At 44.8% G+C, this 12,259-nt stretch overlaps 1 protein-coding gene across 6 annotated transcripts in view; it reads left to right on the plus strand.

Moving 5' to 3' along the window:
- The first annotated feature begins 328 nt into the window (after positions 1-328).
- NME5 (NME/NM23 family member 5) overlaps positions 329-12,259 on the plus strand; it is a 34,742-nt gene continuing 22,811 nt past the window's right edge. Inside the window, exons 1-5 of one of the 6 annotated variants that reach the window (XM_048319752.1) lie at positions 329-4,525; positions 8,547-8,624; positions 8,726-8,892; positions 10,696-10,901; positions 11,200-11,300. In XM_048319752.1, the coding sequence (XP_048175709.1) occupies positions 8,764-8,892; positions 10,696-10,901; positions 11,200-11,300 (436 nt within the window). In that variant the 5' untranslated portion in view covers positions 329-4,525; positions 8,547-8,624; positions 8,726-8,763. Of the gene's footprint in view, positions 4,526-7,490; positions 7,584-7,606; positions 7,893-8,238; positions 8,458-8,546; positions 8,625-8,725; positions 8,893-10,695; positions 10,902-11,199; positions 11,301-12,259 lie in introns of those variants that run through there. The other 5 variants (XM_048319754.1, XM_048319753.1, XR_007206947.1 and 2 more) reach the window with 5 other exon arrangements.

Here is a 12,259-nt window from a genome sequence, read left to right on the forward strand (position 1 = left end):
CACCGCAACAAGGCGCGCCCCGGTTGGTCACCGCGCCCTGTCACTCAGGGGATTCTGCTCTCACTACTGGCTGTCCTGCCGGGGTGGGCGGGGTCGTGCTGGGAGAGGCGGGTGAGGCGGGGCCGGGAGTCGCTGGTGGGGTCGGAACAGCCCCGATCGGATCGGGATCGGGATCGGGATCGGGATCGGGATCGGGATCGGGATCGGGATCGGGATCGGGATCGGGATCGGGACTGTGGCTGCGGCTGCGGCTGCGGCTGCGGCTGCGCTCCCAGCACGGTCCCTGGTTCGGCCACGGCGGACCAGAGCTCACGGGTTCGGCACGGGAACGTCCGGCTGCGGCTGGAGCGCTGTATTTACTTAAGAGTGCCACCCTGTTTTAGCTCGAGGTGTGTTATGGGCACTGACTCAGTTACTCCAGGACGAGAGGTTTGCTTAATGTTTCCAGCTCTGCTGGTTTTGCAACCGAGGGGGGCCAGAGTTTGTTGTTTTTAAACTTAGATTTGGATATTACATAACTCGGGGAGCTGAAGCGCTGAGCACGTGCCCGGGCCTTAATTCCTTTTGCCCAAGGATATGTCAACCTTGTTGGCAAAGTTGTGGGTGAGAAGTCCAGAGGACAACTGCTCCTTGTAACCATACTTCGTTGTACGGTATACAGCTCCTAATGTCCTATTTGTCCATACCAAAGGGGCAGATTTTGGCTTCTAGATATACACGTAAAGCTTACACACCTTTAAAAAGACCGTAACAGTTAAGCCCTTTGCTTGTGGGCAAAAAGTAACAATTATTACCTAACTTACTGCATTAATGAGTGCACGCGTTATTGCTCCACCCTCTGCCCAATATGGCTTGTGGCTCAACTTTCATCTGCTGTTAAAACTCAGGAGTGCCCACAGCTACTTGTGAATAGAGATTGTGGTGATAATTTTGTTAAGTGATCTGGTCTGGGATCTTGTCTGGATCATGAGCTGTCCTTCAGTGAGCTGCTTTTAGAACAGTTTTTATCCTAAATACAGTAGGTCAGAATTCATCTTTAGAGATGCCTGTCTCAACATATGTTGTTGACAGGGTAGGGTACTCTATACACAAACTCTCAACCAAAACTTTAGGCTGAACTTTGTAAAAAAATGTTCTATGAAGTCAGGGCAGTAAAGACAGTAGAAAGAGCACCTAGCCAGTACACTTGTTACACTACACAAGTTGTAATGGCCTCAGGACAGGTTGTAGATGTTGGCTGATAGAGATGCTCATCTTTATGAGAATATATTTTTATATTGTTTTCTTGTACTGAACTTTAAATAGAATGTTAGAAGCAAAGAATTTTTTAGAAGATATCATAATTTATACCATGTCAGAGGAGCTTACCCCACATCCAACAAGGGGGCTTCTTGTGATTTTTCAGGCAGCTTTGGCTTAGATTTTAAACCTCTCAGGTCTGTACCAAAAAGGTGTGGTTTGTGATTACAACCATCAAAGCCACCGTCTGTCAGCTAAGTGCATTCTGTTACACTGTGCTGATAGCCTGCCTAATTGGAAAATACCACACATTTGTTTAAGTCACAGGGAGCTAAGGCCACACTGAGGCTTGCAGGTTGCACGGCTGAAGTGGTGGGTGCCACTGCCCTGGTTCCCTGTCCACCTTCTTTTTGCAGGTTTTTGTGTATGCAGCTGTGGCAGGTGACTGCAGAAATACGTCTGTGCTGAAGTTACAAGTTTGCGGACCAGCACCTAAGAGTAAGCTGAAATTTGCAGCAGTTTACATGGGTCTGTCAGGCTCAGGTGATGGACATAACCTGAGTGCCTTGGATCAGATATTTATAACTTCATTTTCTTGAAAGATTCACTGCCAATAACATCTGCTTTGTATTTCATCAAGCCTTGCTAAGAACATGAATGATTGTCATCTCATTAGGATTTCTACATACATTTCCCTTTACTTTCTCTTCTTTTTTTATTTCTCCAGTTCTCTTATTGCTTTGCTGAACCTGTCTCATCCTTCCCTACCACTGGCACTTTGTCAGGTGTTTTCCTGTTCTTGCTGAACAGTGCTTTCTTTAGAGCCGTGCTCGTTTCCAGCTGCCCATTTCTCCTGGTCAGGTCCCTCTCAGTCTCTGATCCTGGCAATTCCGAACAGCAGGCCCCAACTGGCAGGGCTCTCTGTGATTCCCTGTTGCCCCATGTTAATAGCTGTTTGATTAAAGCTTTTGTGTCCCATATCCAAGAGCAGGATAACAATGTGGTTGTAGACTGGCTAAGCAGCCTGGTTTGAGAACTGTGGCTGGCCCAACTAACGAAGTCATTCTTTACACATCTAGACATCAAGGACTGAGAAATTTGAGAATATGGGTCGTTGTGGTTATTTTTTGTCTCACCAGGCCCCATCATGCCACAGGTAATTTTAAAGAATTCCTCTGGGCTGTGACTTGGGTTTTGGTCTTGCTTTTCACTCCCCACTCAAAGCCTGTGGTTAATCAAAGGAAAGTACACACATACCTTCTAGGGTGGTAATTCTTCCTATATCACACATTTACTGCTGAGAAAAAAAATCTATCATTGTTTGCCATTTTTTTAATCCTGTAATTGCTATGTTTATTCATGGTGTTGACTGAAATTCCATTGAATTTTACTTGCATATGGGCTTTCTGATCTTGGGTCTAATTCTGCTGTTCTATCAAACTTGCAGTTTATGCCAAGCCCTGCCCTTGTTGTCTGTTCATACCAGTTTTGTGCCATACCTGTCTTCGTTACCTCTTTCTTTTTCTTGGTCATCCTCTCCATTTCCTCATTATTTCCCTTGTGTTGATTTTTCTAGCTTCTCTTCTAAAAAAAAAAAAAGGAGAGAGAAACGACATATTCATTGCTTTGAAACTTGGTGTAATTTATCTGTTTCCCACATCCTATGCCTGTCTTGTCTAAGTTGATTGTAAGCATCTCAGATGACAGACTGCCTACTCTATAACAAACACCATGCTATTGGAAGGTTCTGTCTGAGTTAGTCTTTATGCACAGCATAAATAAATATGTTTTATTAATAATAATAATAACAGCTATGCAATTAATCCCATATATTTTAATGATGGGGCTGAATGTAACGGCTTAAAATAAGTATGGCAAAAAGGATTCCTTATGCTACAGGAATTAAGATGAATAGAAGATGTCTTTAAGTAGGCATTGACAAGATATCTTCAAAAAAAGCCTTATTTAACCAATTGCCTCTTTTAATTTGTTAGACAAAAGATTTTTATTGGTTTATTCATACATTCATTTCTTCATTGTGGTAGGATCACAGTGACTACTTATCTCTGAGCTTGGTGGCCTCAGGGATAATCCAAGCCAGTATTATGTTAAACCTTGTGTAGAACAATGAAGCAGCAAACACGTTCAGGTGTTTCTGCTCTAAAGTTCAGGTGAAAGCCTGATATCTATATGCAGTATTTATATAGAATGTCTGTATATAGATGAGGAGAAGCTTTATAGGAAACAAGTTGTCAGCCCCAACCTGTACAGATGTTCAACAGGAGCTCATCCTGAGCAACAAGGTAGGATAAAGCAGGAAGGTGTTTATTTGAAAGGGCAGTATTGGAATTCAGTTGTAGGGCTGGCAGGAAGCAGATGTCTTTACAGAGTGAAACAAAAGGTTCATTGGGATGTTGAGCCTGTGAGCTTGGAGGGAAGGGAGGAGAGTCAAGGATGGGGCTCACCACTGCGCCTGCAGAAAAAGAAAAGAAACACAAGGGAAGGGACTGACAAGCCAAGCTGAAACAGTGACTGGAAAAGCAAAAAGTGAGAATAACTGCAAAAACTAAGCTACGACATGAGTTAGATATGCTAAATATGACTGAAGGTCAAACAAGAGATTGGTTTAAGGTGGATTGAGAAGCTTTCAGATGATGAGAGGAAGCCAAACCAAGTCTGAAGGGGATTTAGTGTAGAACCTGGCAAGAGACGTGGCTGGAAGAACCTGTGAGGTGGCAAAAGAGGCACTTGTACCAAAGACTTTTTTTTTTTTCTTTCTTTCTTTTTTTTTTTTTTTATGGTAAAAGAGACAAGCATATCTCTGTAGGTGCTAGGAATCAGAGCAGACTGAACGACTAAAGCTGTGAACAAATGAAGGAGTGAGTGTTGGGCAGATCAAGAAATTAAATGGGGTGAAGTTCTCAGGGCAAGTGATGGAGTTACAGAAGACACGTTGATAAGCTTTTTGTTATTGCCACTTGGAGACTTGTAGACAGAGGAATCATGAAGAGAATATTTTATCACTTTTATCTTTAAAGAAAATGGTGAGATAACAAGTAGAGGAAAACAGACAGGAAGGCTTGACAAGGGTTAAGCAGCAGCAATGAAAAGCTTGCTGGGATTACAAGCGTACAGATGAGCTGCAGGAGGAGAATTGTTTAGTTGTGAGAAGGCAGAAATGGGGGAGAGAGTAGGCGTGTGGCAGAGGAAGTTGCCTTGATCACAGGATTTCCGTCAGAGACACTTTGCACTGCAAGAGCAAGCATGGATGGAGCAAGCAGTGAAGGTAAGCTGGTGCTGTGGGTAGGTATGACAGTTCATCATGAAAGGAAATAAAGAGAAGAGAGCCCATGGTGGATGAAAGTTGTATGTGTGGTAAATGTGTAGTTAGAACATTGCTACTGAAGCAAACACATTTTTCTCTACTTAACATCAAAATACAAACAAAGCTAAAAGATGTGCAAGCTTCATTTTTAATCAATTTTACTAGTTAGTATTATTTCTTTAGCTTTTCTTCACTTATTTTCATCATTCTTTTCTTTCCTTCCTTTGTAACAGTTTACAAGACATTAGTTTTTGCACCTTCTTGCACTATCAGAGGACAAAGTTCTGAAACAATATTTTTCCTTAAAATGTTACTTATCTGATGTTGCTAGGATGTAAATACACCTGCAGCCACAATCTTTTAGTGTTGTTATATTCCATGCCAGCTAAAAATAAGTGAGACAACTAAGGCTTGTTAAACCGCTTAACAGATAAGATACAGCAGCCAGGCTATGCCCTGAGAAGTGTTCAGAACCACAGTGGTTCATTGCACTGTAATTATAATTTTCCTTTTTTTTTTTTTTTGTTTCTTTTCCTAAAAGCACATCCCTGGCCTACAGAAGTTAGGGAAGATGCTTCAGACCAGCCTTTTAGTTATCAGAAATATTATGTCAAGCACTATGAAGATCATAGACATAATATAATGGTATTAACACATTGTTCTAAGGTCAGGTTTATGGAATTTTTGAGATTGTACTGCTGTAGAACGGCTTTGTTAGGAAGCACATACTGTTATTTTCTCTTAACATGTGGGGCCACTTTAAATTTGTGCTTCTGCATTATTAAACCATCGTGAGAAGTGCAGCAGGAGGAAACCCGGGTAATTGGCTGCGGCTCCAGATGCAGCCGCTCGCTCATTGGAGAGCCGAGGATTCTCCCAGTACTAAAATTAGAGCGTCTCCGCCCTCCAGAAATGCTTCTGGAAACAGCGGGCAGCAGAAATTGTGACACAGCCCGAGGGCCCGTGGTGGGCAGGGAGGTGCACAGGGCTCTGCTCTGGTCAAACTGCAGCCTCTCAGGGTGCGCGGAAAAGTGCTTTGGGGTTTATGGCCTGGGTAGCTGAAAAATGCACACAATAAAGAAACTGCAAGAGATCCACGTTAACAGTGTTTTATACACAGATATTAAATTCAACATTTCTTATGTAATAATAATTCTGAAGTGTTCATGCAGGCAGAGGAAGCCTTTGAACTGCTAAATTTAAGCAAGGGCTGTCAGACTTGTGCTCACTGACTTTGAAAAGAAATTACTTGCTGAATTAACACTGAACTAGACTAAAAAACCGGTGCATTCTTTCTATCAGCATTTCTTAAAAAATAAAACATGTTTATCCGTTATCTCAGTGAAGTTGCAGTGTTTACAATGTCTTCAAATGAAATACTGGGTAAGGTATTTCTGTTAAAGAAACAAATGCCATGTGCCTGTGTTGGTGAAGGAAGCCTGTATCTGAATTTGTCTTATGCACTTGGAACCTTTATTTTTTAAGGTATATAAATAACAACATCAGACTTTCATTTTTAAATATATTTCAAGCTGGCTGCAAGGAAATAACTGCATATTTTTATTTCTTGTTTCTATATTTATATTATTCACATTACTCATTAAAAAGATCAAGGCAAAATGGATTTTTCTTACGCTAACTCCAGCTTTTGCTGTAAATTTCCTATCTCCTCAGCTAACCATGGCACACAGTGTCAGTACCTCTAGCTTCAAATCGTTGGGGTTTTTTTGTCTTTTCTCCTTTACATCTACTTTCAGTCTGAAATCATTAAAATTTAAAGCCTGCACACCCATGTATTCTCTCTGTCCCTTTGTCAAGTGTCACCCTCAAGGGTTTGAGTGCTATGTCCAGTTTTGGCTGAACTCAGCCGCGGGCCCCAGGTGTTCCAGCACCTCGGATCCCACAGTTTTTGAGAACACGGTGACAAGAGGGAATGAGAAGCAGGGAGAGGAGCAGGGCGGCGGAGCCGGCTCAGGAGTTATCGGGGCCGTTCACCAGCCCACACCCCGATAGCGCGGAGCCAGCTGGCCCGGGTCCATCCCGGGAGCGCCGGTAAACAAGGACGGGAGGTGACACCGAGGCACCCCGCGCCTCGGCTTCCCAGCCACTATGGAGCATGTTGGATGGACCATGCCTGTCCTGTAATTCCTCCCCGCTGAGTGCCCCCAGAGACCCGGGGAAGTAGGGGATGTGGAGGGAGCAAACGAACTTGCACCACGGGGGTAAAATCTGGGGAAAATTCCCAGAGAATGCGGCTCCCCAGCTCTGCTTAAAGCCCAGCTCATCATGGTTTAATCTACAAAACGGTGAAGGTTTCCAACCCGTAACATCTTTGTGTCATAAAAGTGAAGTGGCACCGGGTAGACGCTGCAATTCCCACGCAGTGCTCGGAACCACCGTTAGAGAGCTGTGGTTCGCGTCAGTGCCCGGGGTGTGCCGAGAGCTCCCCCCTCGCTGCTGCCGCTCAGGCGCGTCCAAAGGAAACCTCCCTGCAAACACTCATAAATGACCTGGGAAGGGCTGCTGTGTTTTCCTTTATTTTTTTCCCCGCCAATAAATCGCGTTACGTCGCTTCATGAGCGTTTGCTCTGAGCGCACGGCTCCCTCAGCAGTTCTGAGCGTGAGGTGAAACCGACATAAAGCTTTTATTGTCAGTGAGGAATGAGGTTTTTGAGATGAGCCCCGGAGATCACGCCACTCCCCCGTTACTCCCGCACCACACGCGAAGCCCATCTCGGGGCAGCCACGGCCCCCCGTCCTGTGCGCGGAGCCCGCGGCGGTCCCGGGCCGTGAAGCGCGCTCCGCCTCCGCCGCCATCACCTTACTGCTCCCGGCCGCCATCTTCGTCCCGCCCCGCCGAGGCCCGCGGGCGCCATCTTGTGCCCGGGACGGGCCCCGCCATCGCCCGGCAACAGCGGCGAGTCCGGCGGAGTCCCGGAGGCCGGGATAGCAAAGCCCGGCCGGGCCCCAAGGCAGGTGGAGCGGGGCGATTACGAGCGGACTTTGCAGCAGGAAGCAGGTCTTTGCAGCCAGGCAGGGTCTGCGTGTCTTTGTCTGATCCAGGATGGATGGAGAGAGCCAGGGCTGGGAGCGTGGGGACTCGGCGGGCAGTGGGCGAGGGAAGGGCTGCAGGTGCCGTTGTGTAGAGTTCTCTGAGGCTCTGGCAGGATCCCCCGCAGCATCCTGCTCTCGCAAGTCTCTCTAAAAGGTTGAGAGAGCTGGGGGTATTCAGCCTGGAGAAGGTTCCTTGGAGACCTTAGACCCCCTCCCAGTGCCTAAAGGAGCTCCAAAAGAGCTAGAGAGGGATTTTGGACAAGGACAAAGAGAGGTAGGAAAAGGGGGAATGGCTTCCCACTGACGGAGGGCAGGGTTAGATAGGATATTGGGCAGCAGTTCTTGGCTGTGAGGGTGGTGAGGCCCTGGCACAGGTTGCCCAGAGAAGCTGTGGCTGCCCCATCCCTGGAAGTGTTCAAGGCCGGGTTGGACAGGGCTTGGAGTAACCTGGGATAGTGGAAGGTGTCCCTGCCCATGTCAGGGGGTTGGAACTGGATGGTCTTTAGGATCCTTCCCAACTCAAACCATTCTGTGATGAAAAGAAGATCGCAAGTGGTCGCAGGTCTGTAGGAAGCCCCCTCACTGGTTCCACCACTCACAACACGGTTCTGTGCTCTCAGCTTGCCAGTGCATCTGCTCAGTGAGAAAATTGGCCCTTTGTCTGGAGCCCATAAATACAGGAATTAAATAACCATTGAGAAATACCCTGAGGCTTACAGGTGGACCAGCTCCAAGTCATTAGTCCCACACCACAGTTGTCATATGTGAGGATACAGATCTGGGGTTTGAAGGAACTCGTGGTGGATGGAGGGTGTGGGAGAACAGGGAGCCACATCAAGGTGTGTGATAATGCCCCTCTTTCCTCATATATTGTCCATAAATCATTGTTAGTGAATAACATTAAATTTTGGCCTTATTTTCCACACAGTTCCACTGCACTGAAAATGGGAATGTGAACTACAGAGTGCTAACAAGTGCAGAGAACATCTCACATGGATTTTGTGAGGTGAGTGTGACCCTTTCTGTTCCTGGACTGCATGGTGCGTGTCACCACAGGTGACTGTGCAGTAGACAAACTGCAAATGTCATGCACTGGTGTCATTGCAGTACAAAAGAGGCAAGTGAATTCTAATTTAGAAGCCAGGATGGAGATCTTAATGCCTGAACCTCAGATTTATGTGGAAAGAACTCTGGCTATCATCAAACCAGATGTCATCGATAAAGAAGAAGAAATAGAGGATCTCATTCTCCGATTAGGATTCCACATCATTCAGGTAACAGGCTGTGCTCCAGAGAAAAGAACTGTAGTTTATAAGTCAGGAGAATATTTAACTTCCAGCAATCAAGCCAGTAACTAAAAGCTTGTGTGTCCAAAAGTCAATTCATGTTTTTCATATCATCAAACTTTGCTGCCAGATTCTGTAAGGAGATGCTTTTTGGTGCATGGGATGGAACAGAGCAGGCCAGCTATTTTGCTGACCACAGGAGAACACAGATTTTGTTAATAAACTCAGATTTAGCAAACGTATGGAGCAGATGTGTGAACTGTCCAAGGCAACTCTTTGGAGAGTGCATCATTCAGATCTCACAAGATTTTGTGCAAGTGGATATTAGAGAATTAATTGAATTCGGTAGCTGGCCGGTTGCAGTCTGACTAATGTTTTGTTTCCGCTGTTTTTCCAGTAAATAGGCCTTATGAATATTGAAATGACCGTATAAATATTTAAATAAGACCGGCCGGGCGGCCGCTGGGGGGCGCTGCGCCCTCGCGACTGTGGGCGGTGGGGGCCCCTCCCCCTCCCCCTCCTCCCCACATTGTCTTGTTTCATTTCGTTTGGTTCTTGTCATTTCCTCCCTTACCTTTCTCGTTGTTTTATTTATTTGTATTTATTATTTGCATTTATTTGTTTATGGGTCTCTTGGAGCTACTCCAGAAGAGGTTACGAAGATGCTTCACGGGCTGGAGCCCCTCTGCTCTGGAGACAGGATGGGAGAGCTGGGGTTGTTCATCCTGTAGAAGAACAGGCACCAGGGAGACCTGAGAGAGCCTTCCAGTGCCTAACGGGGCTCCAAGAGAGCTGGAGAGGGACTTTGGACAAGGGCTTGGAGTGACAGGATGAGGGGGAATGGCTTTCTACTCCCAGAGGGCAGGGTTAGATGGGATATTTGGAATAAATTCTTCACCATGAGGATAGTGAGGCCCTGGCACAGGTTGCGTAGAGAAGCTGTGGCCACCCCCTCCCTGGAAGTGTTCAAGGCCCGGTTTGGGGTTTGAGCAACCTGGTCTAGTGGAAGGTGTCCCAGCCCATGGTAGTAGGGGGTTTGAAACAAGATGATTTTTAAGACACCTTTCAACCCAAACCATTCCATGTTTCTATTGATTCAATATGTATCAGAAGATGAGACAAAATAGTTTATTTATTTATTTATTTATTTAATTGCAATATCTTAGTAGAGTCTTCTGATGTCTGCAGTGACTTTTGACACCAAAAGGACTCTGAGGATCTGGAACTCTTGCGTTGTATAAGTTTGAGCTCGAAGAATGCACTTTAAAATTTTTTTCTTGACTGCCCTATGGTTTCTGATAACCTCCCAAAGTTGTCCTGATCCTGGCCACTTGCAGGCTAGGCAGCTATTGGAAGAGTCACAAAGCACTGAAAGAAAAATAGAACAATTGCATAATTAACAATGTGGGCTGGAGAGAAACTTGTTTAAAAGTAGAACATTATGCTGTAGCAGCTGAGTAATAAAATCCTGCCCTTGTAATGCTCTTCACTTTTTCTGTACAGTGCTCTGTCATCCAGCAGTTAGAAAATGCTGTCATTTGCGTAGGCTAAAATCACATCTTACTCCATTGGGCTGTTTTCATAATTAACTTGGAAAACTTTTGCTCTTGGTTACTCTGTATCTCAAAGAAGATCGTATCTGGGAGAATCAGATTAGTTTCAGAAGTTACTCTGTGTTCTTCACTTGAAGATAGGACTGCAGGAGAGGACTATATTCTGTCTTTTAATGCTCTAAGCTGTTTCAATGTAGCAAGTTATTTTAATTCTTTTTTTGTCTTTTACACTTTATAGAAACGGAAGCTCCAGTTAAGCCCAGAGCAGTGTAGCAACTTCTACGGAGAACAATTTGGAAAAGTGTTTTTTCCTAATTTAACAGCCTATATGAGTTCTGGTCCTATAGTTGCTATGGTTCTTGCTAGAAATTGTGCAGTCTCATACTGGAAGGAATTGCTTGGACCATCCAACAGCCTAAGAGCTAGGAGAACTCACCCTCACAGGTAACTCACTGACTGGCCTTGGGCAAGTCAGCAGGATTTTCTCATTCTCTTGATTGAGACCAGAATTCCTTCTTTTTTTTTTCACCGTTGTTTTATAGTATGCAAAGTTCACCTATTTTATGGGGAATGCTGAGTGCACGAAATTAAGTTTTAGGTAGCTACTTCTTATGTTTAGAACAAAATCAAGCCAATGTCTTGTTAATTAGTCCATATCTATTGCTCTTCTGCGCTCTCAGGCTGCAGAAGCTTGGAAAGGATTTGCAGTTGCCCTCCAAGCAGTTATTTCCCTTGTTTTTAGCTTAAGAGCACTCTATGGAACTGATGAGCTGAGGAATGGGCTCCACGGCAGTCTCAGCATCTCCTCAGCAGAGAGAGAAATTCGATTCATATTTCCAGAAGGTAAAATGGTGCAGTTGGTTCATTGCCAGTCTTGGGGAGGATGGAGTTCTTCCCTGTCCTTCCCTGGTATTACTTGTCTCTGCCCTGACTCCAGATAAAATTGATTTAGTAGAGGTTGGGTTTGTTTGCTTTATAGGCTTGTGGGTCTCTTGATCTACAAGCTGACATTTTCTGCTATGAAAGGCTTACCAAAAATCTATCTGAAGAGCCAGGGTAGTTGCAAAGATTGCTTCCACTTTTCAAACTCTGCTCTGGGAACTGGAGCAGTCAAAGCTGGGTAAAATGAGAAGAAATTAGGAAGCTGTTACACTCCAGCGAGTGTTTCTGGCACTGTCAGCCCTGGAGACTCCTGTTGGCTTGAGAAGACTGACTTTCTACTTGGATTCAGGCTGAGTAATTCCTATTCAAAAGCAGCTGGATGCTCACATGATAGTGCAATTCCAAAGTTAAGTGCCAGAGAAAAGGGCCTTAGAACCTGGAAAGGCTGCAAGAGGATCTCTGGTTTGTAATGTAACAGGATTTGCTCTTTGACAGAAAGGTGCAAGTGAAACTGCTAGAAGAACGTGTCTACTGATGCTTTTTGTCAGCTGTATCAGTGAGTTTAGTAAAAGATCTTTCAGTTCCATAAAAACCTTACCCATTGTGTAAACCATGTCTATTCTCCTCACCCTGACAAACAAAGTAAGACTAAAGGTGAGGTTTTTAGGGTTTCAGAATCCAGCTTCACACTGCAAGAAGAAAGTGCTAAACATGGGATATATTGTTTCTCTTCTGCCCCAAATGCATCTTCAAGGATAAAGGTTTTCCCCAGATGATCTGATTTTCTCCCTTTTCATAATAGACTATAGTTAGTAAAATTACCTCAGGGACATTGTGAAGAAGTTTAGGGAGTTTCTTTGCAGTTTGTTGTGGGAGAAGCTATAAAACCCATGATGTATTATTAACTTATTAAGGAAAAG

The sequence above is a fragment of the Corvus hawaiiensis genome, chromosome 15, assembly GCF_020740725.1.
Source record: "Corvus hawaiiensis isolate bCorHaw1 chromosome 15, bCorHaw1.pri.cur, whole genome shotgun sequence".
NCBI lineage: Eukaryota > Metazoa > Chordata > Aves > Passeriformes > Corvidae > Corvus > Corvus hawaiiensis.